At 48.1% G+C, this 25,408-nt stretch overlaps 1 protein-coding gene across 1 annotated transcript in view; it reads left to right on the forward strand.

Annotated features, from left to right (window-relative positions):
- Positions 1-2,830: 2,830 nt before the first annotated feature.
- BFSP1 (beaded filament structural protein 1) overlaps positions 2,831-25,408 on the forward strand; it is a 36,445-nt gene continuing 13,867 nt past the window's right edge. The window contains exons 1-5 of the mRNA XM_066387097.1: positions 2,831-3,284; positions 8,244-8,304; positions 16,029-16,124; positions 20,084-20,176; positions 24,939-25,046. Coding sequence (XP_066243194.1) covers positions 2,920-3,284; positions 8,244-8,304; positions 16,029-16,124; positions 20,084-20,176; positions 24,939-25,046 — 723 coding nt within the window. The 5' untranslated portion in view covers positions 2,831-2,919. The remainder of the gene's footprint in view (positions 3,285-8,243; positions 8,305-16,028; positions 16,125-20,083; positions 20,177-24,938; positions 25,047-25,408) is intronic.

Raw genomic sequence — 25,408 nt, forward strand, 5'->3', positions numbered from 1 at the left:
GGCCCCTACTTGCCACTCCCACCTCAACAGCTCCTGCCACTGCACCTCACACCAGGTGCTCTCTGACCCAGTTTATGTTGTCATGTCTGGAATTCTAACTTTTCTACCGACTCACATACTACTCACTGAGGCTTCTTTAGCACAAACCTCAGTGTTCTGTAAAGATTTCTACTTTAGAATTTATCCCAGATTTTTTTGTGTTGACATAAAATAGGGGGTTCTATGGAAAGCAACCTCACAGGGTGATCTGATCATGAATTCCTAACTGGGCAGGTCATGGTGGGTAGTCATTACCCAGGCTTGTCTATTGTTCTTCTGCAGATAGGTTAACATATCTTTGAAATACCAGAAATAATGTCCCTCTGAGGGGTTATTAACACTCAAGAGAGCAAATAATCTTCTTAACTATCCTGTAATCCAATCTTGGCTTCGCTTTTTCCAGTCTTCTTTAGTTCCCTCCATAATTACAAATGCATAAAAGAAGCTGTAGAACTGTTATTCTCAGGAGTATTTGAGAGCTTGCCCTCTGGCATATGTCCTTGGTTTGACTCAGCTAAACTCTTACAAAAATTCTCTACAGGTTTGGATGTTTCTTATGTTGATAGTGTCTTCATTAGTTGGGAAGAAATTTGTCTCCTGCCTGTTGAGGGTTCGAACTTAACGTTCAATATTGATCTCCCTAAGACAATGTTATATGAGAAGATATCTTCTAACTATTTGTTCTACTGGAATAAATTGAAATTACATTTTTTTCCTGTTATGTTTCTGGGATATATTTTTCTCCAATGGGATTACTATGTATGGTAGACTAAGTTTCTGGTCTCCATTCTTCACTCCAGTGTCCTTGCCATGCCTATTCCCCACCTTCTTGCTTTGACTATGGCTGTGGGGTTTGCTTTGAACAATGAGATGTCAGTAAATGTGATGCAAACAAAGGTCTGAAATAAAACTGTGTGGCTGGACTTGCTCTTGTTCTTTTGTCACTGGCAGTTCTAGGAGAATGAAAGACATTCGGAGCAGAGCTGCTCCAGCTGTCCAGCAGACCTGCAGCTTGAAGGACAGCTATCTAGACGCCTGTAGACCTGGGAGTGTAGTAATAGATACTTCTTGTATGCCACTTAGTTTTGGGGTCAGCTTGTTCTGTAGTGATACTTGACTGACACATGATGTCATAGGGAATAAATGATTTTATAAACTTTGTTCAACGTTGGTTTGCTCTCTGGGAAACCTGAAACCAACTTACCATGCCATTAGCATGGTATATGTACACCTGCATATTTACTCATGTGGCTCTCCTTGATTTGATCATAAAATTTATTTTTAAATGGTTTAAGAAAATAAAATAATCATACCATCAACACAATTTAGGACCCTACACAGCTTCATTCCAGAATGAATCTATTATGTTAGTCTTTTTGGAGCAATAATAAACCTGAATACATCCATCAAAAATCTGTGTAATTTTCTTGATCTTTGATAAACATGAGTTTATAGAATAATTTCACAATCCATATAGTTGTTACTGTATTTCCCCATGTATAAGATGCACCTTAATTTGGGGGCCTGAAATTTGAAAAAAAATGTATTACATAAAGTTATTGAACTCAATTTTTACTCATCATAAAAAGCATACAACTCCTCATCACTATCAAAATTCCCATCCATTAACTTGTCCTCATCTGTGTTTGATGACGAATCACTGTCTTCAACAATGAGCGCAAAAACAAGCACGAAAAAGAGGGAAATGCAAGTAAAAAAATCTATAACTACTGTCTAAGATGCACCCAGTTTTTAGACCCCAAATTTTTCAAAAATGGGTGTGTCTTATACATGGGAAAGTATGGTAATCATATGGTTCTACTATTTTTATTTTTACAAAAATAGCCTTTTGATAATTTAAATTGGAATATGACAAAATATTTATATTTAATAACATTGTCATCAAATGCTATTATTTCTTTTAACACCCATATTTACTTTTAGATTTGTCAAAGCCTAGATTTGTTAATTCTATAATACAAGTTAAAATGAAATATGGCAGCCAAAAAATTATTTTATAATCTTTAATTGAGAGTATGCCAATTTATTACATCTTAGGCTGTAAGGATTTTTTCTTCAGTTCAAATAATCTATTATGCAAATGTCTTGAAGGAGCTCTACTTGTTTCTCCCACTCCAGGAAGGACGCCAGAATCCAAAGAGCGAGGGTGGCACTGTAATAATAACTGTGCATCTGTTCCTTAAGTTTTTGTACCAAGAGTAGACCCTTCAGAAATGTGCACAAGTAACTTTCTACTTGCAACACATCTCCCAATTTATTGAGGTGTGGCACTTTATTTTATATCATGGTTAAGAATCCCTACCTTAAGTAGCGTTCCTAAACGCCAAGTTATACTGTGACTAAATAAATAAATAAAATAAAATAAAATGAATTGCTTATGTAATACGGAAAAATGGTATTGTTAAAAAGTTGTGCAATTGAAAGTTGGCTGAAAGAGACAGACAAAGCCAGGGTGCCTGGGCTCTTGAGCTAGTCCAACTTCAACAAGCTTCCTTGGGCGTCCTTCAGAATTCCAGTGGAAGCAGTCAAAAGAAAGTCATGCGCCTCCTGTCCTCTTGTCCTCCTGACCCTCAATTCAGTCATAGAGCAGCAGACTTGAACAATCGCGGAACAAAAACCTCATTGCCCAATGTAACCTTGCAAGCCCGGAACTGTATTGTGCGTTAATCCGGCTCACAAAGGCATGCCTGCTGCTCTTTTATCCTCTCCGAGGCAGGGCACCGTGTACAGCTGACAGCTGACCAGCTCTGGAACGTCCCAGCAGCTTGCCTGGGGCCGCCGATGTTTATTTAGCGGGCTGCTGGCTCGGGCAGGGGCCCCCGGAGCCCGCCATTGCGCGCATTGGCCTGCAGAGGAGCCATGTACCGGCGCAGCTACGTCTTCCAGACCCGCAAGGAGCAGTACGAGCGCGCCGAGGAGGTGCCCGAGCGCCCCGCGGAGGGCCCGGCCGCCGCCGCCGCGCCCGGCCTGGTGACGCTGCAGGAGCTTGGCCAGCGCTTGGCCGCGCACGTGCAGCGGGCCCGCGCGCTCGAGCAGCGCCACGGCGTCCTGCGGCGGCAGCTGGACGCCTTTCAGCGCCTGGGCGAGCGGGCTGGCCCCGAGGAGGCCCTCGTCCGCCACGTCGAAGGCAACTGCCAGCGCGCCCGGGACCTGGCTGCCGAGCGCACCTGGCTGGAGCGCCAGGGCGCAGAGGCACAGCGCGCTCTCGACGAGTACCGTAACAAGTAAGCATCGGCCGTGGGGGGAAACTGAGGCAGGGCGGTGGCGGCCTCCGTGGCGCAGATCCGAGAGCAGGCTGCGACCCGAGATTGGAGGGCCCTCTCTGGTTTGCCAGTCCTCTTTCCTACGGGTGGAGGTTGTGGGGGGCATGCACGAGGTACATTTACTTAAGAGAAGACTAGCTACTATTTTGATCGTACTGGTTACTTCAATGCATTTTTAAATTTAGGTATAATTTACACTATAATAAAATGCACAGATTTTAAGTTCAGTGAGTTTTGACAAATGGATGTGCCAAAACAAGCAGGCTATTGCCTCTACCCTAGAAAGTTCCCTTCTACCCTTTTCAAGTCAATCTTCAGTTATCATCCCGACCCCCGAACCCCCCAAAAAACCCAGAGGCACCCAGTGTTCTCATTTCTATCACCATATATTAATTTTGCCTGCTCTAGAATTTCACAAAAAATTGGAATGTTAAAGATGTACTCCTATGTGTCTGGCTTCTTTTGCTCAGCGTATTTTTGAGATGCATTAATGTTATTTAACTCTGCAGCCAGTTATAGGTGGTATTTGCTGGCACCTTTTAACAGAAGAGGAGACTGAGGCTCAGAAAATGTAGGGATTTGACGCAAGGTCACTCAGCTAGTGAACGGCATCAGTGGGACTGCACTGAAGTGCTAGGCATGCTCAGTCTGACTTCACCGCATCACAGCCAACACCTGGAGATTGTTTCAGTGCGTGCTTTCTAGGGTCTTGCTATTCAAAGTGTGGTCCATGGACTGGCAGCATTGGCATCACTCAGGAGCTTGTTAAAAATGGAGACCCCCTGGGCTCACCCCAGAGCTCCTGAATGGGAAGCTGCATTTTAATAAGACTCCCCTGTGACTTGTAGTTTAAGAAGTTAAACACTGAAGCTTCAGAATCTCTGGTCCAGGGCATGGTGCCCCCTTTGACAGAGTGAATAATGTGTTAAAATCAGCTATTGAAAAGAAAAAAGATACTCAGCAATTTGTCACCATTTTTTCCAGATATAAATGTGTGTGCTCTTTGACTCAGCGAGGCCATTTCAAAGAATTTACTGACACTCCAGGTGTCAAGTGGCATGCCTGCAAGGGTATTCACTGCCATGTGCTCTGCAGTAGCAGAAAACCTGGGACGAACCTAAATGCCTGTTTAATAGGAGACAGATTATAGAATGGTGATACTGTGCAATTGTAAAAGCAAGAATAGTGTGTTATCATTTATTGAAAAAAGAAAGGGGGAAGAGTAGAAATTTTTTGCTCGCATAAGGAAAAAGAGGAAGAAACACACAGAAAACTAATGACACTGGTTACACGTGGGGGATAAGGGAGTGGGAACAGGACAATGGGAGACAGGTGGCGGGGGGGCGCAGACTTGAACTGAATCTGTTTTTGTGTAGTTTTAAAATAGTGTCTCAGCATGTAAGAGGTTTATCCATTTAAAAATGATATAGATTGATTTAAAATATATAGATGTCCAGGCCCCACCCTGGACCTGAGGTGGGGTTCAGGAATTTTAACTTTTTTGAGCTCCACTGATAATTCCAATGAATAGCCCGGTCTAGGATAGCCAGAGGGCTTTCTCCAGCCATGTTCTCTGTTTGAGTTCAACTTTTTCAGTCCGAATCTTGGGCATGTTATTTAATGTATCATTGATTCCATTTTAATCAGTCCTCCTGTTTCTGGTTTTGATCCAGAGAAAAATATTTGGGGCTGGAAAAAGGGACCTGCAAATTCACCTGTTACAGCCCTTCATGGGAAAACTGAGGCTTTGAGTGGCAGGACTTGAACTCAGGTTTCCTTGCCCTGGGTCCATTCTCTTTCTAGAACACTATCTAAGGTCCAGTGATAGGACCTAGACTTTATTCAATTGAAGCTCATGTTCTCTAGGGCAAAAGGAAGTGTACACTGGTTCGGACACCCAGCTCCATGGACCAGCCGGATAGACCACAGCCGACTGTGAATCAGACTTGGCGGGGCAAGTCTGATTCCCTTGAGCCCTCAGTGAAGGAATAGCCACAGGGACTTTCCCTGATTTCACTTGGTTCTGAATTGTGTCCCCGCCATGGAACAGTCCCTCAGGCTCTGTGATTTATTTAATAATTCCCATTACTTTGTTTTCATTGCCCTCCTGGAGAAGTTTTGATATTCTGACTGGAGTAGTGGGATTTGAAAATTATTATAAGAACCATAGCCATCCACATGCATGAATATACACACACTGAGTTTGGTGTCACATTCCAGAGTTGATGACCAGCCAAAGCAGGTGAAAATTACACAGAAATGCGAAGGTATATGCAGCCATGTTAGGCATATTTTCTATGTGTCCATGTTTCTGGATTGCCCCATCTCATCCTCACAAAACCGTAGAAGAAAGCAGTTAATCTTACCACTGACTGTAGGGGTTCAGAGCAGGCCTCCCCAAAATGTGCCACTCTGGCATGTGAATTATTTCACAAGGATAGTTGAGTAATTTTAAATCAGGCCTTTAGCATGTCAAAGAAAGACTGAATACAGGCCCTGGCCGGTTGGCTCGGTGGTGGAGCGTCGGCCTGGAGTGTGGGAGTCCCGGGTTCGATTCCTGGCCAGGGCACACAGGAGAAGCGCCCACCTGCTTCTCCACCTCTCCCCCTCTCCTTCCCCTCTGTCTTTCTCTTCCCCTCCCGCAGTCGAGGCTCCATTGGAACAGTTTGCCTGGGTGCTGAGGAAGGCTCTGTGGCCTCTGCCTCAAGCGCTAGAATGGCTCTGATTGCGGCAGAGTGATGCCCCAAGATGGGCAGAGCATCGCCCCCTGGTGGGCATGCTGGGTGGATCCCGGTCCCGCGCATGCGAGAGTCTGTCTGACTGCCTTCCCGTTTCCAACTTCAGAGAAAAAAAAAAAGAAAGACTGAATACAATAAAACTAAATAAAAACAAATAAAACCATCAAAATACAATGGTGAATATGATCAATTATCCAAATTGCTGAAAACAAAAATAATTATGTAAAACAATCGGATAATTCAAGCCAAAGTGTTTTTTTCATTATGAATTCACTTATATGGTCACTTGTATGAATATACATGAACATATTTTGAATTCTAGTGAATTTTTTATAATGAAGTCACTTTCTTTAATATCTAGACTTTTCTATAGTGTGAAAAATACATATGTTGTTTTAAAAACATATGTTGTTTTATCAAACTTGTTTTTAAGCTTTAGAAATTCTTAAGATGTTTCTAGCAGGAAAAAACAATGAAAAAAATTAGGTTTCATTAACAGTTTTTGTTTGTTTTTTGTATTTTTCCAAAGCTGGAAACGGAGAGGTAGTCAGACTCCTGCATGTGCCTGACTGGGATCCACCTGGCATGCCCACCAGGGGGTGATGCTCTGCCCATCTGGGGCGTTGCTCTGCTGCAACCAGAGCCACTCTAGCGCCTGGGGCAGAGGCCAAGGAGCCATCCTCAGTGCCCAGGCCAACTTTGCTCCAATGGAGCCTTGGCTGCAGAAGGGGAAGAGAGCGACAGAGAGGAAGGAGAGGGGGAGGGGTGGAGAAGCAGATGGGCGCTTCTCCTGTATGCCCTGGCCGGGAATCAAACCTGGGACTCCTGCACACCAGGCCAACACTCTACCGCTGAGCCAACCGGCCAGGGCTCATTAACAGTTTTATTCTCAAAGCTAATTAAACATTAAAAATAAATTTCTGACTCCATTATAGGTACACGCAAAAGAAACTACTAAATGTGACGTCCTGGCGTGAAATGTACATCTTGTGCGGCTAGATTTTTATCTGACTTTATTGCCTCTCTTAATTTGGAGTCTTCCAGGAGTGGAGTCTGAGACAGGGGTTTGAGGGCAAGTAGCTTATTTGGGAAGTGACCTCTGGGAGCACAGGTTGCAGGGTGAGGAAGAGGCAGGAAGGGAAAGGCGCTAACGCTGAGTGCACTATTCAGCAAGTTACTACTATGGCAACAGGGGCTAACCTGCAGGGTGGAGGATGCACCTCACTTGTCCCAGCTGAGACAAGCGAGAAGGGGTACTTATGTCCCCGCTCACCTTCCTGCCAGAGGCACCCTCTGTCTTTCTCACGGGCCCAGGGCAGGCCTTTGGTGTGCAGGGATGATGCCACAGGATCGCCCTGCCCTATGGATAGGTCATAAAAGGTTCTTTCTGGTGACAACTCTTATTGTGGGCAAGGCCCCTAATTTAACTTCTGTAAGGGAGAGGTGAAATTTTCTTGTGTGCCCACAGGGTCTTGATTGCCTTTAGTCAAAATAATTCACATGCTAGAGTGGCACATTTTGGGGAGGCCTGTTTTGAACCCCTACAGTCAGTGGTAAGAATAACTGCTTTCTTCTAGGGTTTGGTGAGGACGAGATGGGACAATCCAGAAACATGGACACATGTTAATAAATACAATAGAACAGGAAAATCCAAACACGGTCAGGTTAATGCTATCTGCCGTAGATCAGTGTTTTCCAACTGCTGGTCTGCAGGCTGGTGCCAGTCTGCCAGAAATTTCTTGCTGGGCCGTGAAAGAGTCAATCACCCTCATGTTGTGTGAATATTCTAGACCCACTGATTATAGGCCACCGTTTAGAACATGCAGGCAGCCCCTCAGCTCTGTGCCGCTGCTGCGCTTGGATTCCGGGGGTGCTGGGATGAGAATGAGAATTGCCCTCATTCTCGGGGTGGCTGGGAGGGAAGTTCTGGGGGCGGGGGCGGGAGACCCCATTCCATTCACCGCTCCCAGTTGCCCCGTGTGTGGTGCCCATGTCTGCACCATGATGTGAAAGAGGTTGGGAAGCAATGGACTTGGAAATGCAGCATTAGCTAAAATTAGGAACCTCTTCTCAAGGGGAGGGTGTGGTGCTCATATCTGATTAAATGTAATGCTGATTGTGTGATCAACACTCGTGGAATCCTAGAAACTGCTCAACCTTCACTTATGTGTCCAATTTGCAGATATGAAAATGAATGTGAATGTCAGCTGCTGCTGAAAGAAATACTTGAACGGCTTAACAAGGTGAGCTGAGCATACCCTTGGCTTTGAATAGATTAATGACGGGATTGAACTAAATGGCTGCACTGCGTTCTCCCACACCTCCTCTACGTGCTATTTCTTAGGCTGTCATTCTCTTTCTGGACTTAGTCATTTCAGCTAGATCTTTGTGTGAACTCACACTCTCAAACACTCCTCTATTGCAAGATAGAGGATCTGGAGGGAGAACCTAGACTATGAAGCTTATTGCTTGTGCTGGGCTATCAACACATGCCAGCTCTGTTTTGCCATTCAGACATCATGGTCCCAAATGCCGGACTTAGGAGGGACCTTGTTTTGGGTAGTGCTTATTTGGATGCAACGACACCTCTTTCCTGTTGGCTAAGAGTCTTTTTTTTTTTTTTTTTTTGTATTTTTCTGAAGCAGGAAACGGGGAGAGACAGTCAGACAGACTCCTGCATGCGCCCGACTGGGATCCACCTGGCACGCCCACCAGGGGCGACGCTCTGCCCACCAGGGAGCGATGCTCTGCCCCTCCGGGGCTTCGCTCTGCCGTGACCAGAGAAACTCTAGCTCCTGGGGCAGAGGCCAAGGAGCCATCCCCAGCGCCCGGGCCATCTTTGCTCCAATGGAGCCTCGGCTGCGGGAGGGGAAGAGAGAGACAGAGAGGAAGGAGAGGGGGAGGGGTGGAGAAGCAAATGGGCGCTTCTCCTGTGTGCCCTGGCCGGGAATCGAACCCGGGTCCCCCACACGCCAGGCCAACGCTCTACCGCTGAGCTAACCGGCCAGGGCCTTAAGAGTCTTGAGATTACTTCTCCACAGGAAAACTTTCAAGAGAGCAAAGGAAAAAATGTCCATTTCCCCTCAAGCTCCTCACTCTTGAAGTAGCCCTGTGGGGGCAGCGGGGCTTCTCAGCCTCCTGCTGGAGACCCCCTGCAGGGTGGTGTGCAGTCACTCTTCGCGGGGCAGCTTCTTCCTTCTGACCCGCGCCCTTATCCTGACATACTGATCTTCTGCTTTTGCCAGGAGACCCTTGCCCCCAACACGGCACAATAACCCTGGACCACAGGCGTTGGACAAACCAGGGATGGCAAATAGCTGTAAGCATTCTCCTTTCCTGAGTACTTCAGAGGTCAACTGGCAGAGCAGAGGACCCACTGAGCCTGTTTAGCTGAAGGGTTTCTCATTCAGGGCACTTGGCTGCCTTTCCCTTCCCCTCCCTGTGCTGCCCATAACCTCACCAGAATTGCTGATAAAACACGGCACCCCCTTCCCTGTTGTGCCGGGATGTGGCCTTTAGATCAGGGGTCCCCAAACTACGGCCCGCGGGCCGCATGTGGCCCCCTGAGGCCATTTATCCGGCCCCCGCCGCACTTCCGGAAGGGGCACCTCTTTCATTGGTGGTCAGTGAGAGGAGCATAGTTCCCATTGAAATACTGGTCAGTTTGTTGATTTAAATTTACTTGTTCTTTATTTTAAATATTGTATTTGTTCCTGTTTTGTTTTTTTACTATAAAATAAGATATGTGCAGTGTGCATAGGGATTTGTTCATAGTTTTTTTTTATAGTCCGGCCCTCCAACGGTCTGAGGGACAGTGAACTGACCCCCTGTGTAAAAAGTTTGGGGACCCCTGCTTTAGATTCTTCTCTGCGTGGAACTCCAGGCAGCTACTCCAGAGAGCAGGTTAGCTCAGGATCTTTGCTTTCTGTGGCTTTGTCCGACGTCAGTTGTCTGGGATTATTCTGCTGGTTGGTGGAAGTGTCAGAAGTACAAGCTGGGGAAACGGAACTTTGCTTTGTCTGTGTTACCTACACCTGCTACTTCTGTGCTCTTCTCTGTGTGACTATATAACCTATTGTCCAAGCCAGGACACTGTGGAAGGAGAGGCTGTCAATACCTACGCAGTTTGTTTGACAGAAGCTGGGTCTGTCTCAGGCCAACTGGAACATATGAGCAGCCCAGGTGTAAACACAAAGATGGCGGCGAGAGTCTGTTTCAGGGGAGCCCTAGGTGCTCAGGTGCAGGGATTGGCCTTGTATTGATGGTTGCAACAGCCCCACGCCTGCTGGCAGTCTGAGCTGGGATTTGGGCCTTAGTAGCATCAGACATTACCCAGCTGTTCTGCCGACAGTAGCAGTCAATCCCATTTTTGTTATTGGTGGTGATCCCAGGTTGCAGGACGGGGCCTCCATCTTGTCTTCAGACCCCCTCCCTCAGGGACATAGGTAGTTGACACCTGCACGTAAAGGCCAGTCCAGCCGCCTCCCCAGCACCACCATGTTTCGGTCTGAGCATTTGTCCTGATGCACGAAGAGCTGTCTCTGGAGTTACCTCTGAGGTTGTCACTCACCTGGTGTCATCATGTGCATTCCTTAAATAAGAGTGAGCAAGAATGCAATCCCTCCTTTTACCTTGGGTGGAAATGACACTGGATTTAAAAACAAGCTCAAACCTTCTGTTGTTTTCTCTTCTTATAAGTGCAACATATATTCTCAGGGGAAAATAAGATAGCAGAAATAATGAAAAGGGAAAGGCGTCCTATCATTCCTCTGCTCTGAGGAGAGAGCTGCAACATCTGCAGGTACCCTGTGACAGTGTGTGGGTGATTGAAGTGTCAGCTTGTGAGAATGTAATGAAAGGTTCTGGGGAAATACGCTACCAAAAGCGTGGGTGAGGGCCAGCTCAGGACGTTGTTGTGGCTGTTCCCTGGGTCCAGGAAAGACACTTCTGCCCACCAGTGGGCTGTGCTGTCCAAAATGGAGTGTAACTTGTTATCGGGCCCATCACACTACTGCTGAGTCCCTGTGAGACTTGGGGAGAATTGCTTCATCTCTCTGAGCCTTGGCTTCTTCATCTGTGGTACAGGAACAATAACAGTCCCCACCGTCGAAGGAGCAGCTGTCTGTCTGCAGGCCTACTGAGAATGAAATGACTCAGTAACGTGTGTGCCTTGCCTGTCATGGCTGTTATTACAGAGCACTCGAGGTGCTGCCTGCCAGCTGAGTCTTCTCCGGAGGGTGGGGTGCGTAACCCTGGTGCAGTGGGAGATGCTCTGAGATGGTCCATGGAGGAACGACTTTTGAATGGTTGCGCATTTATTTTTATGATTGTTTCCTCTACAGCAGGTGACATATAAAAGGTTCTTTTTTAAATACATGCAAGTAAGAATGAATCAATTTGAAGAAAATACAGGGTATTTGGATAATGCAATAAGTGATACTCAGAAACAGCAGAAATTGTGAACACAGCGTGCAAATACAGCAAGTTGGGAGGTCCTTGCCCTAGCTTGTGGGAGCCTCAGAACAGCCTTATGGTTATTGGTAATTCACCCCCAGAAATGACCCAGTCTGGCCTCCCCCCCCCCCCGCCAGTAAGGAAATTTACCCTTGGTGATGTTAAATGACTTCAGAGCCCCACCGCCCACCTGTGGCAGGTGTAGGCAGGAGGAGGGGCTTTGTGTGCAGGGGTCATTCTCCACCGCCCAAGGATAGTCAGGGAATCTGTCTCCCAGGAGACAGGACAAAGCCAGTGTCTCTGGGTAAAGATGATGGTAGTGTCCCGCTGATGTCCCCTGGGCCACTCCTAAGGTCACACAGACATGCTGAGTACACTGCTAACTTCCTGTATCTCTCTTGGCTATGAGGATGGGAGTGACCTGCAGAAGGCACAGTCCAGAAGTGTGGGCGTTAGCACCCTAAGAGGGACCCTTGAGGGATGGGAGAAGAGGGTGAGTTCCTTAGCTGGCCCACCCCTCGTAGCCACAGTTCAGAAGTGAATTCTTCAGTCTCTCAGAGAATGGGGTAAGAACCCAGCACTCAACTCTTGACTAGTAGCGAGAAGCCCAAGACAGATTCTAGTCCCATTGTCATCTGTTAACTTTCATTCCTAGCTGCATGACCCGTTGGGTCAGTCTGGCCCCAGCCTCCCCAGCTGTGAGGGCTGACTAGTCTCCGAGCTGCATTTGGCGGAGTCCTCAGGCTCTGTGGCGTTGCTTGAGGGGCTCTGAGGGGGGAGGGTTGTTGGGTGGAAGGGGTGCTTGTCCATCATCATGCTTTTTTATTTTTTTGTATTTTTCCAAAGAGAAGGTGGGGAGGCGGCAGACAGACAGACTTCCTCATGCGCCCGACCGGGATCCACCTGGCATGCCCACCAGGGGCTGATGCTTGGCCTATTTGGACTGTTTCTCCGCTGCAACTGGAGCCATTCTAACACCACCTGGGGCTGGGGCCCTGGAGCCATCCTTAGTGCCGGGGCCAACTTTGCTCCCATGAAATCTTGGCTTCGGGAGGGGAAGAGAGAGATAGAGAGGAAGGAGAGGGGGAAGGGTGGAGAAGCAGATGGGCTCTTCTCCTGTGTGCCCTGGTCAGGAATCGAACCCTGGACTTCTACACGCTGGGCTGACGCTCTACTTCCGAGCCAACCGGCCAGGGACATCATCATGCTTCTTCTTAAAAAGAAGAGCATCTCTTCTCTGGCTCAATATGTTGAATTCTCTGGGACATTTGTTTAAAGCAGGGGTCCCCAAACTTTTTACACAGGAGGCCAGTTCACTGTCCCTCAGACCATTGGAGGGCCAGACTATAAAAAAACTATGAACAAATCCCTATGCACACTGCACATATCTTATTTTAAAGTAAAAAAACAAAATGGGAACAAATACAATATTTAAAATAAAGAACAAGTAAATTTAAATCAACAAACTGACCAGTATTTCAATGGGAACTATGCTCCTCTCACTGGCCACCAATGAAAGAGGTGCCCCTTCAGGAAGTGCGGTGGGGCCGGATAAATGGCCTCAGGGGGCCACATGTGGCCCGCGGGCTGTAGTTTGGGGACCCCTGGTTTAAAGGATGTGGCTTAAAAATGTTTGAGAATCAATGACTTCTTGAGTCCCTTCTATTTCCAAAATTCTGATGTTTGATCCGTTTGTTAGCAACAACACAGAGGGTTCTTGGAACCCAGTTCCAGTAATCGTGTATTAATCATGGATGAATTTTTGGTAAAGATTCAGGCGTTTGAGAATTCGCTGTCCCCCCCTATCCTCAGCAGTCACTCTCCCCCCACCTCCCTCTTAGGATCATGACTAAACAACCACTCATAGGTACCATCTGCCAGCCCTTTAAAACTGTTCATGGAGATAATGAAAGCCCAGCCAACCTCTGATAAACTGCCCCAGAACACTCCCCAAGGCGAGTAGGTGCCGCTGGAACGTGTGCCGTTGCTGGTGTGCTGAGAAGAATGTGTTTGGAAGGGGTTTCTTTTGTCTGCACCAAGACCAGAAATGCGGATGCTGTGATTTCATTGTACTCTGGGTGCTGTCCACTGCACTTTCAAAAGCTCCACCAGCCCAGTGTCTAGATTTTTCTGAATTGAGGCTCTGGGTCAATGGTCTAGTTTACGGGAACATTCCAACCCTGACATGGTGTATGTTTTCGATCTAGGTCAGTGGTTCTCAAAGTGTGGTCCCTGGACCACACCACCTGGGAAATGATTAGAAATGCTAATTATCTGGCAGATCCCAGACCTAGCGGATCAGAGTTTCTGGGGTCGGGGCCCAGGAGTTGGTGTTTGACATGCATTCCGGGTAATGTCAGTGCACGCAGGAGTTTTAGAGCCCCTGATCTAGACCACTTTCGGGAAAGAGACTGAGGAAGTAACTAGAATCCAACGTGCCCTTGACAAATCGGCATAAAGATGCCAAACATGATTAAAAATACACTCAGCCCCAAGCCCAACCAACCTCTGAGCAACCCAACTCAAAAACAGACAAAGAAACCACTGCTAAAGAATGAGTATTCAAGTTCGTTAAAATTTCTAGTTAATTTAGCTTAATTTAAACAACACCTACTTTGATCCTGGATGTCAAAACCCTTTGCAGGCTCGTCTGGAGAAAGGTGCTGGGAACCTCGTCCCACAACGCTCCGCCCCCGCAGCCTCATTTCCCGGCTCTGCTCTCCCTCCACGTTCCCCCTCCCTCTCAGACTCCTTCTCTTCTCCAGAAGTTCCTTCCAGCCCCAGAGAAATTCTCGGGCATTGGAAGGCTTATAGCCCGCAAGGCAGAAGCAAAAGCCCACCCTGTCCTTCCCTAACCCCCTTGCCTCTCACTCTTTTCTTTTCTTTTTCTTTTTTTTCTGAAGCTGGAAACGGGGAGAGACAGTCAGACAGACTCCCGCATGCGCCCGACGCCCACCAGGGGCCACGCTCTGCCCACCAGGGGGCGATGCTCTGCCGCGACCAGAGCCACTCTAGCGCCTGGGGCAGAGGCCAAGGAGCCATCCCCAGCACCCGGGCCATCTTTGCTCCAATGGAGCCTTGGCTGCGGGAGGGGAAGAGAGAGACAGAGAGGAAGGAGGGGTTGGGGGTGGAGAAGCAAATGGGCGCTTCTCCTATGTGCCCTGGCCAGGAATCGAACACTGGGTCCCCCGCACGCCAGGCCGACGCTCTACCGCTGAGCCAACCGGCCAGGGCACCTCTCACTCTTTTCCAGGCATGTTTAAGATACACGAATTACCGGGGAGGGGGGAGTTGGGGGAGGAGGGTAAAAGGTAACGGAGGGGGGACAGGGGTGGGGTGAGGGAGTAATATTGAGTGGGACACTTGAATCCATGTTAACACAAGAAATTAAAATTAATAAAAAATTAAAAAAAAAAGATACACGAATTACCTGGAGAAGCACCCAGGGCAGCTTTAAATATTTCTTAAAAGTGAAAGCATTTGACTAGAGCCTACATCATTTTTAAATTCTGGGGATTTTAAAGAAAAAAAGAGAGAGAGAAACAAAGTGTGCATTATACAATTTTCATAAGATAAGCAACATCAGTCATTATTGTAATACATATACGCGCACACACACACACACACGCGCGCGGCGGGCGAAAGCAGGGTTACAGCTGTGAGTATGGGAAACACAGCACGACCAGCTGTCATGGTACCATCTCATTAAGAGCACAGAGAGCTCTTTAAACTACTTGGTTTATCCAGACAAGATCAATGAGAGGAAATCGCTGAGTTATCAAAAAGTCTGGTGAGAACATTCATCCCTCTGTCATAAATGTCATTTCCAACTTTGAAGGAACAAACGCTGCTCATAAAGCAATCATTCTAAAAAGTGCATTTCGTGTTAGAGATACGGCGTCTCGAGGGGCAGCAGCCCCTGGGAGAAAATGATTGCAGAGAAGGTTTCAGTGTCAAGGGAAAACTATTTCTTTGTCTTAGAAATGTAACTCCCTGATGATGAGACACAGGACAAATATTGCTCTAACTTAAAATTTAAGGTTATTGGTATGTAAATATACCTCAACTTTTGCCCTGATTTTTCTGGATCAAGGTTTCTCAACCCTGGTACTATTCACATATTGGACTAGAGAATTCTTTGCTGTGAGGCACTGTCCTGTGTATTGTAGGATATTTACCAGCATCCCTGGCCTTTACTCCCTACGTGACAGCAGTAACTTCCCACCATCCAAGTGGAGACAATAAAATGTCTTCAGAAATTGCCAAATGTCCTATTGGGGACAAAAATCACTCCCCATTGAGAACTACTATTCTAGACCAGGTCCAATGGACTAACCCAATGCTTTGCTAGAAAATGCAGAATCTTAGACCCTTCCCAGGCCCAACAAACAACAATCTGCGTTTTAATAGGACCGCAGGTGGTCCGTGGGTGCATACACCCGGCCAGTTTCACACCCATCTTGGATGCCTCCACTGTGCGCCCACAGGTCCAACGTGGACTTTCTCATTGCAGGAAGCTGATGAGGCCTTACTGCGTAACCTGCGCCTGCAGATCGAAGCCCAGTTTCTGCAGGACGACATCAGTGCAGCAAAAGACAAGTACAAAAAGGTAACCATGACCTTCGGAAGCTCTTCCCCAGAATACCCAGTTCGGGGTTGGCCAGGCAGTCCAGGGCCCTCGTGGCTGAAAAGTGGGCCTGCTAGAGTGGGTTACTTTGTGTGCATTGCTCTTAAGTCAAATGGGTGACGGGTTGGTCGCTAGATAGCTCTTAGTGAGTCAGATGTATGTCGAGGAGGATGTGTGTGTGTGTGTGTGTGTGTGTGTGTTGGGAGGGGGTTGGGAACTAATGTCTGTATAGGATATCACAGTTCACAGAGTGATTTTACATAGACCCATCTTGATTAACCTGTCAATTGTTTTGCTCAGAAAATGAAGAGATGCAGAAAATGCAATATATATATTTTAACTCTTGCTCGGAGCCAGTTAATTGAGGGAATACATAGCACTGAGGAGCCTCTTCTCGTGTGATGCTTTTTCTGCCCCCACAACCCACCAGCTTCTTACAGCCTGACTTTGGGGGGCCTTGGCGTAGTGGAAAATATTAAATCCTGGAGCTGTGTGATCATGGGCGAGTAGCCTAACCTCTCTTCAAAACGCAAACCACAGACTTCTTGCACAGCTGTGGTTAACTCAGTGTGGCTGACCCGTGGTCATGACCTTGTGGGCTGACTGCTCCAGTGAGCTCTGGCCTCCCCCTAACTTTCAGTATCTGCAGCCCTATCTCAGGACTTTCTCCAGGAATCAAGGGCTGCCCCGCCTCATGGGAAGTGCCGGGAAATGAATGCCCCTGGGTGCAGCCTCAGTGATGGATGTGAGTTGCTGGAAATATCTCCCGGTTCCCTCTTACCTGCTGTTCTGCACCAGCGCCCAGAGGTTCCCCGCGGGGCCTGAGCTCCTGATGCCCAGTGGTAACCTACCTGATAACACACCCTTCCTGGCTGCCATCACCCCTATGTCACCTCCTCACTCCACTACTCGTATTTCCTGGCATCTTTGCCCAAGAAAACTATTTGCACTCAGACCACTTTCTTACTGTGTACTTAGCTGAAGCTGCTATAACGAAGAAGCACAGGTCAGGAGGCTTATAAGCAACAGAAATTTATTTCTCCCAGTTCTGGAGGCTGGAAGACCAGAATCTGTACTTAGCTGAAGCTGCTATAACGAAGAAGCACAGGTCAGGAGGCTTATAAGCAACAGAAATTTATTTCTCCCAGTTCTGGAGGCTGGAAGACCAGAATCTGTACTTAGCTGAAGCTGCTATAACGAAGAAGCACAGGTCAGGAGGCTTATAAGCAACAGAAATTTATTTCTCCCAGTTCCGGAGGCTGGAAGACCAAAATCAGAGTGCCAGCCTGGTCAGGTTCTGGTGAGGGCCCTCTTCCTGGCTTGCACATGGGCGCCTTCTCTCTGTGCACTCACCTGGCATTCCTAGGAGCATGTGCTTGGAGAGAGAGCGAGCTCTCTGGTGCCTCTTCTTGGAAGGGCGCTAATCCCATCATGGGGCCCCACTTTCATGGCCACACCTAAATCTAATTATTTCCCAGAGGCCCAAGCTCCAAGTACTATCCTGCTGGGGGTGAGAATTTCAACATGTGAATTTGGGAGGGACACAACGTTCAATGTATAATAACCTGCTTCTGGGGAAACTCAAACTGAGGCTACATGATACTATAGGTGAAGCGCCTGGTGTAACCTTGACCTTGGCCAGTGCCGGCAAGCATTAGATTCTCTCCCTGCCTCAGTGTGTACTTGCCTCGGCACAGAAGCAGTTCCGTGGCTCTGCACTAAAGGGATGCTCTCCCCCAGTGATGGGCTTCAGCCGGTTCGCATCGGTTCGACAGAACCGGTACCTAATTTTTTGTTGAGTTTTGTGAACTCGTTGTTAAAATGGCACTTGTAATCAGGGTTCTCTCTAAGGTGGACGCCTGGGCAGCTGCCCAATGTGGAAATCACAGGTTTCCATTCCTTACTCTTTTTTTAATTTTTTTTTATTTTCTGAAGCTGGAAATGGGGAGAGACAGTCAGACAGACTCCCACATGCACCCGATCGGGATCCACCAGGGGTGACGCTCTGCCCACCAGGGGGCAATGCTCTGCCCCTCCGGGGCGTCACTCTGCCGCGACCAGAGCCACTCTAGCGCCTGGGGCAGAGGCCAAGGAGCCATCCCCAGCGCCCATCCCCGCTCCAATGGAGCCTCGCCGCGGGAGGGGAAGAGAGAGACAGAGAGGAAGGAGGGGGGGGCGTGGAGAAGCAAATGGGCGCTTCTCCTATGTGCCCTGGCCGGGAATCGAACCCGGGTCCCCCGCACACCAGGCCGACGCTCTACCGCTGAGCCAACCGGCCAGGGCCTCCTTACTCTTTTTTTACTGTTCATTTGTGCAACAGCGTATTCTAAGTGCCTGTAGTAATGTTTATTCACCCATAGGTGAAAAAAATTGCAAGTGAGGATGCCAATCAAGAAGCAATATGGAAATATCTTAAGTTTTATTTATTTATTTATTTTAAAATTTATTTATTTATTCATTTTAGAGAGGAGAGAGGGGAGAGAGAGAGAGAGAGAGAAAGAGAGAGAAGGGGGAGGAGCAGGAAGCATCAACTCCCATATGTGCCTTGACCAGGCAAGCCAGGGTTTTGAACCGGCAACCTCAGTGTTTCCAGGTCGATGCTTTATCCACTGCGCCATCACAGGTCAGGCAACAGTTTTATTTTATTTTTTGTCAGGTATTATTTAATATTTTTTCATTAATGTTTTAAACCCTTTCTTATAATCTAGTTTTATGTACCTCTTTTATTCTTATTTAAGTATTAAATGCATGAAATAATAACCTACCTTTAGGTATATTATTTTCTTATACTTAAAGCAGAGACCCGGTTGTTAAATTATTTGAACCCCACCACTGCCCTCTTCCCTCCGGCTTCCTCCAACACCCCACCAGGCCCAGCCTGGTTCCTCCCCCTCTCCTGCCTTCCGGACTCTGCTGTACTTTTCCAGGATCCTGGGAGCAGTGCCTGGAGGCGGTTTTTAAGAAACTCAAAACACTTTTCAAGACCATTTATAATAATAATAATATATATATAATAAGCGCTCACACTATGACATCCCGTGCATTGTGTTGGATCCCAACAACAGCCTCATGAGATAGTGTCTTAGGTCAGGTTCCCCATCAGCAGAGCCGACGGTGGTGATTTTTGTGCAGTTGCTGTGCGGGTGGAGAGCACCCAGCAGAAGGGGAGGGCGGGAGAGGAGGGGACAGCATAGGGGAAGGACCCGGCAGGGGCCCCGGCTCAGCTGGAGGCTCAGCCTGATCCCCCTGCAGGGAGGGGGCCCTGGATCGAGTCACATCACAAGGTTGTTCCCACCCAAGGCAGGAGGGTTGGCTCTTTGTTCTCCTGGCCAGCTAGTCACTGGCCTGGGTTGGAGATGGGACCGGATTGGGAGGAGTTGAGCAGCTTCCTGGACAAGATAACCATTGTCTGGCCCAGGGCAGTTCTCTGGAGGGGGCACAGCCGTGAGACATTAGCAGTCCTCAGGCTCAGAGCTGGGAATGGGCACCCTTCAGATTGTTAGCCCACCTTTATAGAAGAGCCTGAGTTTCAGGAGGAGCTTGCTGAGGCTCCTGCAGCTGAGAAGTGATCTAGTCTGCGACAGACTGACCACATTCCATTCTCTGAATCACTGCCCTGATCTGCTGTCAGAAAGGTCCTTTGTACCCTCTGGGGTTTCTTCATCCTCCGTCTCTCATAGCCCTGCCCACAGGGCTCCGTGAAGATAGCAGCAAAGCATCCCCGCAATGGAAGGGAAGTGGTGAAGCCAACCGCTCAGTTTACCCACCTGCCCCATTGATCTTGTGACTATTCAAGGTGTAAAGTGTCCACTGCACAGATTGCTGTCTTATTTGTGACAGTGGAACACGTGAAATCATTCGTCCCTGGGGTCACCTAGCCCTGGGGGGAGACAGTCAGGCTGCTGGGGTTTTAATGAGAATTTTTTTTCCCCCTCCAATAGAATCTTCTGGAAGTTCAGACCTATGTCAGCATCCTGCAGCAGATCATCCAGACCACCCCGGCAGCACCTGCCATTACCGGGGGGATGAAGGAGGTAGGAACTGGGGCTCCGGGGGCAGGGAACGCCTACCTGGAGACTTTGCTTATGGCACCATGGGCCCCGTTAGCACACGGAGGGAAGGCGGCAAGACAGGCTACGCAGAGCAGTGGGTGCGTTAGCTCCTCCCACTCCCACTTGGCACTCACATTGACTCTTGTTCCACTGGGACTGTAGACATCTGAGAACATAAACTGTGTCCCTGACCATTTCCATTGCCTTAGGAGTTTTTCCTTGAGAACCATGGGCTTCCGCGTGTAGTTGACAGAAACTGCCAACCTGTTCCAGTGCAGGGCAGCCTTGCCGTGTTCCCAGTGTCTGGGAGCGGGTGCTGCTTTAGTCCCTGGCAGCACTGGGTGTGTCGGCTCTCTGCTTGGTTTTGCTTGTTGCTTTTCTTTTTCTCTTTTTTTTTGTGTGACAGAGACAGAGAGAAGGACAGACAGGCAGGAAGAGAGAGAGATGAGAAGCATCAATTCTTCATTGTGGCTCTTTAGTCTCCTTAGTTGTTCATTGATTGCTTTCTCATATGTGCCTTGACCAGGGGGCTACAGCAGAGCGAGTGACCCCTTGCTCAAGCCAGCAACCTTGGGCTCAAGCCAGCGACCATGGGATCATGTCTATGACCCCACACTCAAGCCAGCGACTATGGGATCATGTCTATGACCCCACACTCAAGCCAGCGACCATGGGATCATGTCTATGACCCCATGCTCAAGCCAGCGACCCTGTGCTCAAGCTGGTGAGCCCACACTCAGACCGGATGAGTCTGTGCTCAAGCTGGCGATCTTGGGGTTTTAAACCTGGTCCTCTACATCCCAGTTTGATGTTCTATCCACTATGCCACTGCCTGGTTAGGCGCTCATTGCTTTTTTAGTAAGTGTGCTAGTGTGCTGTGCATCTCACTGTGGTCATCATCTAAGGACCAATGATGCTGAACACTTTTTCTTGTTCTTATCTTTGTTGGAGTATCTGCTAAAGTCTTTTGCCCATTTTTAAAATTGTGTTGTTTTCTTATTCCTCTTATCAATTTGACCATAAAATTTGAATACAGAGCCTCTGATAATTAGTGACTATGTTTTCAAGGTCTGGCTCTGCTAATGATGATACAAGTTTGTGGTTTAAAACCTATTGGGAAAGGATAGAGATTATTGAAGCCAACTTTTTTAAAAAAATGGGGATTTGGATGTGAAACATTATTCCCAATATACTGTTCCACATTTCTTCTTCTTGTGGCTCTCGAGCTGCTCGGCAGGATATGGATGTGTTTTTACTTTAATGTGTTCTACGGGACTGTGTGACACATAGTACAATACCTGTAAGCAGGCACTGAAAGGATGCAGATTCGCACGAAAGGTCACGTGTCCCTTTGGAGGTTGTGCTGTTGTGGTACAGAGTTTTGAGAGCTGGTCAACTGAGAAGATCTGGGGTTTTGTTGTTGTTTATTTCTGTGAAGGTGACTCTGACAGTGGTTCTCAACCCTGGTGACATCTGGGATGACCTAGATGGTGGCACAGACCATGCCCCAAGCCAGTTCACTGGCCACCTGGAGAGCCAGTGGGCTGGGGTAGCTGACTGCTTGAGGTTTTTGTTTTAATTTAATTTTTTTTAATATCAAAGCTAAAGAAATCCCCAAACTCGCTTTCAAAGATACTCTTGAACCCTGCCAAGTCACATCTCAGAGTCAGGAAAGTGACTTTTTTGGGCCTTCATTGGAATAGTTTTGTCCACTAATGATCATTTCAGATTCCTGCTCTTCTATACTGATGTAACCGGCGTTGCTGCCAAGGCCCGAAGTAGCTTCTCCTAAAGCCTGAGTTATCTTTGCCAGTGATTTCTTTCCAGATACCTCATTTTTATTTTGCCAACATTTTTCCCACTATCATATAATTCAAAGTTTTAAACCAGAGCACAGTTGTTTTTTTTTAAATTTAATTTATTTTTTATTTTTTTTTTTTTAGTGAGCGAGAGAGACAGGAAGGGAGAGAGATGAGAAGGGTCGAGCTGTAGTTGTGGCACTTTAGTCATTCATTGATTATTATTAGAGCCTTTATGGGGGGCTCTAGCCAAGCCAGTGACCCCTCGCTTAAGACAGTGACCATGGGATCATGTCTGTGATCCCATGCTTAAGCCGGTGACCCCGTGCTCAAGCTGGGTGAGCCACACTCAAACCAGTGACCTCTGGGTTTTAATCTGGGTCTTTAGTGTCCCAGATTGACAATATCCACTGCACCACCATCTTTTCCCTGTAACAAAACTCTTCTGAGTTGTAAGATTATAGGGACTGCTGAACTTATTTTAAGAGCATCGATGATCGTTAGTGATTATTGGGATCACCCAGGAACTGTTAAATGCAGAATTTCCCTACGAATCTGCATTTTATCAAGATCTCCACAAGTCTGTGTGCATGTTAATGGTGGAAAAACACAGAGTTGAAAAGCGTTACATTATTTATTAATCTTAGCTTAAAAACTCTGTATATGAGTTAAACAGTCACTTTCAGGTTTGTTTCATTGACTGTCATTAGTATCCTAGAAAACGTGTCTGTCACATTTGCTCAAATGAAGATATAATTAGCAGTGCTAGTTATAGGGACACAGGTCAACTGGTTAATGTGTCAGTACGCACAGTGTCAGTGTGCTCTAACTAGAGGCCACTGGCCACACACCTGTCACCATGTAGAGCTGAGTTCATTTGTCGCTGCAGGAAGGGAGGGTATACACTGTGAAGACTCATGGGATGTTGCAGTGTGATCTGTGGGGAGGGGCCTGCTCTGAGTTGGGTGCTCTCCGGAAGTGGTGGTCCTATGACTGAGTATCTTGATCATTTCTATCAAGGAGGCAGAGAAGAGGAGTGTGGCTCAGCCTGTCTGGAACTGGTAACTAAGTGCATCACTTGTGTTTATAGGGAGAGTGGATGGTTGGCCATTTTTGTGGTTACCCTGAAGTCTTTTGGTCTGAGCTCAGACACAGTTACAAAGGGTCTTGTTTCTATCTTGTTCCCCATGATCCCAGAGTGACATCTATGGATAGTGGGGGTGACATTGTCTATAAGTTTATTAGTAGGAGCATCGTGGCCTGGCGGTGAGTGCTGGCTACCAGTGGATGATTGCAGGGCTGTCTTCTTTCCTCTTTAGTAGGTATCGAGGGCAGGTGTGGGGAGGGGTGTGAGATGAGTGGGAGCTGGGCAGTGAGGAAAGGGTGAGGCCCGACAGCAGGCAGGGTGCTGGAGGGAGGCAGTGTCCTGCATTTGCACTCGGGCTGCCTCCATCCCCAGGCTGCAGGTCTAGAATTCACAGTGTAGTATATATCTCCATCTACTGGTTCACAGGGGCACGGGGGTCCTTCTGCTCCCAGCCACCCTCTTGTCTGAGTCTTTGAGGCAGGGAGGTGGGGACTGAGACACAGAGAAACAAAGAAGACAGAGATACACAGACTGAGAGTCACTGACGGCAGGCATTGCTTCAGGCACCGGAGACAGAACTAAACACAGAGCTGAGAAGGTTCCTCTGCAGTCACATCTCAAGACCTGCCTTTCTCTGACCTGTGGTCAGGCCACGGGTCCAGACTTCCACTTCCTCCCTTCCAGCATGTCTGTCTTGCTCTGTCTCTGGGTTCTGTGTTGCTGCTTCAGCCACTTTGCAGGATGTTGGAGAGTAGGGGCCACCTTAGATGTGTGGCCTTGAGCATGGACACTCTGGGGAAATGCTTGTTTCTGGCTTTGTCTGGTAGGAGGCTGTGTCAGAAGGCACTGCTCTGCAGTGGTCAGGCTCTTGTGGAGCCCTTTGGATGTTTTCAGATAGACAGTGGAGAGGAAACGGGCACCTGCTCTGTGCGGTGTAGAGAGGTTGAGGGATCTCCTTCCAGGACGTTCCATGGAGCACTGATGGGCAGTGCAGGTGCCTTGCCACGTCCCCGTCATCTCTTCTGCCCCTTGACTTCCTTCCCTTGACTTCTGCTTTGCGCAGTAGTGACTGCCGTCCTAGCACAGTTGATGGCCCAGGGCTCAGATCAACCATGACGTCTGTGCAGACACAGAGAAAAGAGCCCAGGGAGAGACTGCCTCCCAAGATTTCCTTTTGGCAGAAGAGGAGGTGCCGTGTCCAGACTCTCTTATCCAGTTGGTAGCACGACCAGCTCTAAAACGCAGGTCTCCCGACTCTGTCTCTGACTTGACTTACACTCACAGCATCAGTGGCTCAGGTGCTGGAGCTAAAGGGAAGAGGTTCTAGCCCTGGCCACGGTGGGCCTTCATCAGCTCGGCTGCTGGAACTAATTCCTCAGCCTGGGGCACTCAGACCACAGACACGTAGTTAATCACAGTTCTGGAGGCTGCAAGTCCAAGATCACGGTGCTGGCAGATTTGATTCCTGGCATGAACCCACTTTCTGGCTTGCAGATGCCGCCTTCCCGCCATGTCCACACATGGCCTTTCTTTGGTGCAACACGGGGGTGGGGGAGGGCTCTGGTGTCTTTTCTTATAAGGGCACTAACTAATGCCATCCTGGGGGCCCCACCCTCATGATGTTATCAAAACCTAATTACCTCCCCAAAAGTCCCACCTCCAAGTACCATCCCCTTGGAGTTAGGGATTCAGCATATGAATTTGTGTGTGTGTGTGTGTGTGTGTGTGTGTGTGTGTATGTGGGCATACACATGCGAACGAAACACAGCGGGGCCCCATCCTTCTTCTCCTCTTTTGTTTTTGGGTTTTCTTGTATGCCAAGCGTGTGTGAGTGCTGAGTCTGGCCTTCTTTGTGCAGGAGAAGCTCCTGACGGACCGGGAGGCGGCCGCCCTGCAGGGTCAGCTGGAGGAGGGCCGGGAGGCACTGTCTGTCCTGCAGGCGCAGAAGGCCAAGCTGCAGGGCCAGGTGGGTCCTGCATCCTCTTGTGTGCTGCTTCCTGTTGGGCATTCAGCCACACATGAGACTCAGGGTTCACAACACGTTTTATTCAGCGTCAGGTGCATGCAGAGAAGTGCACACGTATCCAGTTCTGTGATTCTCACAAACGCGGCACACCTGTGTGCCCTGTGCTCAGAGCCAGAAACGTCCCCCTGAGGACGGTGACCAGCTGTCCTGCTTTGCCCCGGGGCAGACGGAGACAGTAGGTCACACTAATTCCTGTCACCTTAGAGGGTCCCCTCGCACCCCCTCTGCTATGAGGGTAAGGCTGTCTGCCTACTAAACTCAACAGAAAAGCTCAATCCAGTTTCCATGGCACACTGTTTTGG

This window comes from Saccopteryx leptura, chromosome 5, assembly GCF_036850995.1.
Source record: "Saccopteryx leptura isolate mSacLep1 chromosome 5, mSacLep1_pri_phased_curated, whole genome shotgun sequence".
In the NCBI taxonomy this organism is placed as follows: Eukaryota; Metazoa; Chordata; class Mammalia; order Chiroptera; family Emballonuridae; genus Saccopteryx; species Saccopteryx leptura.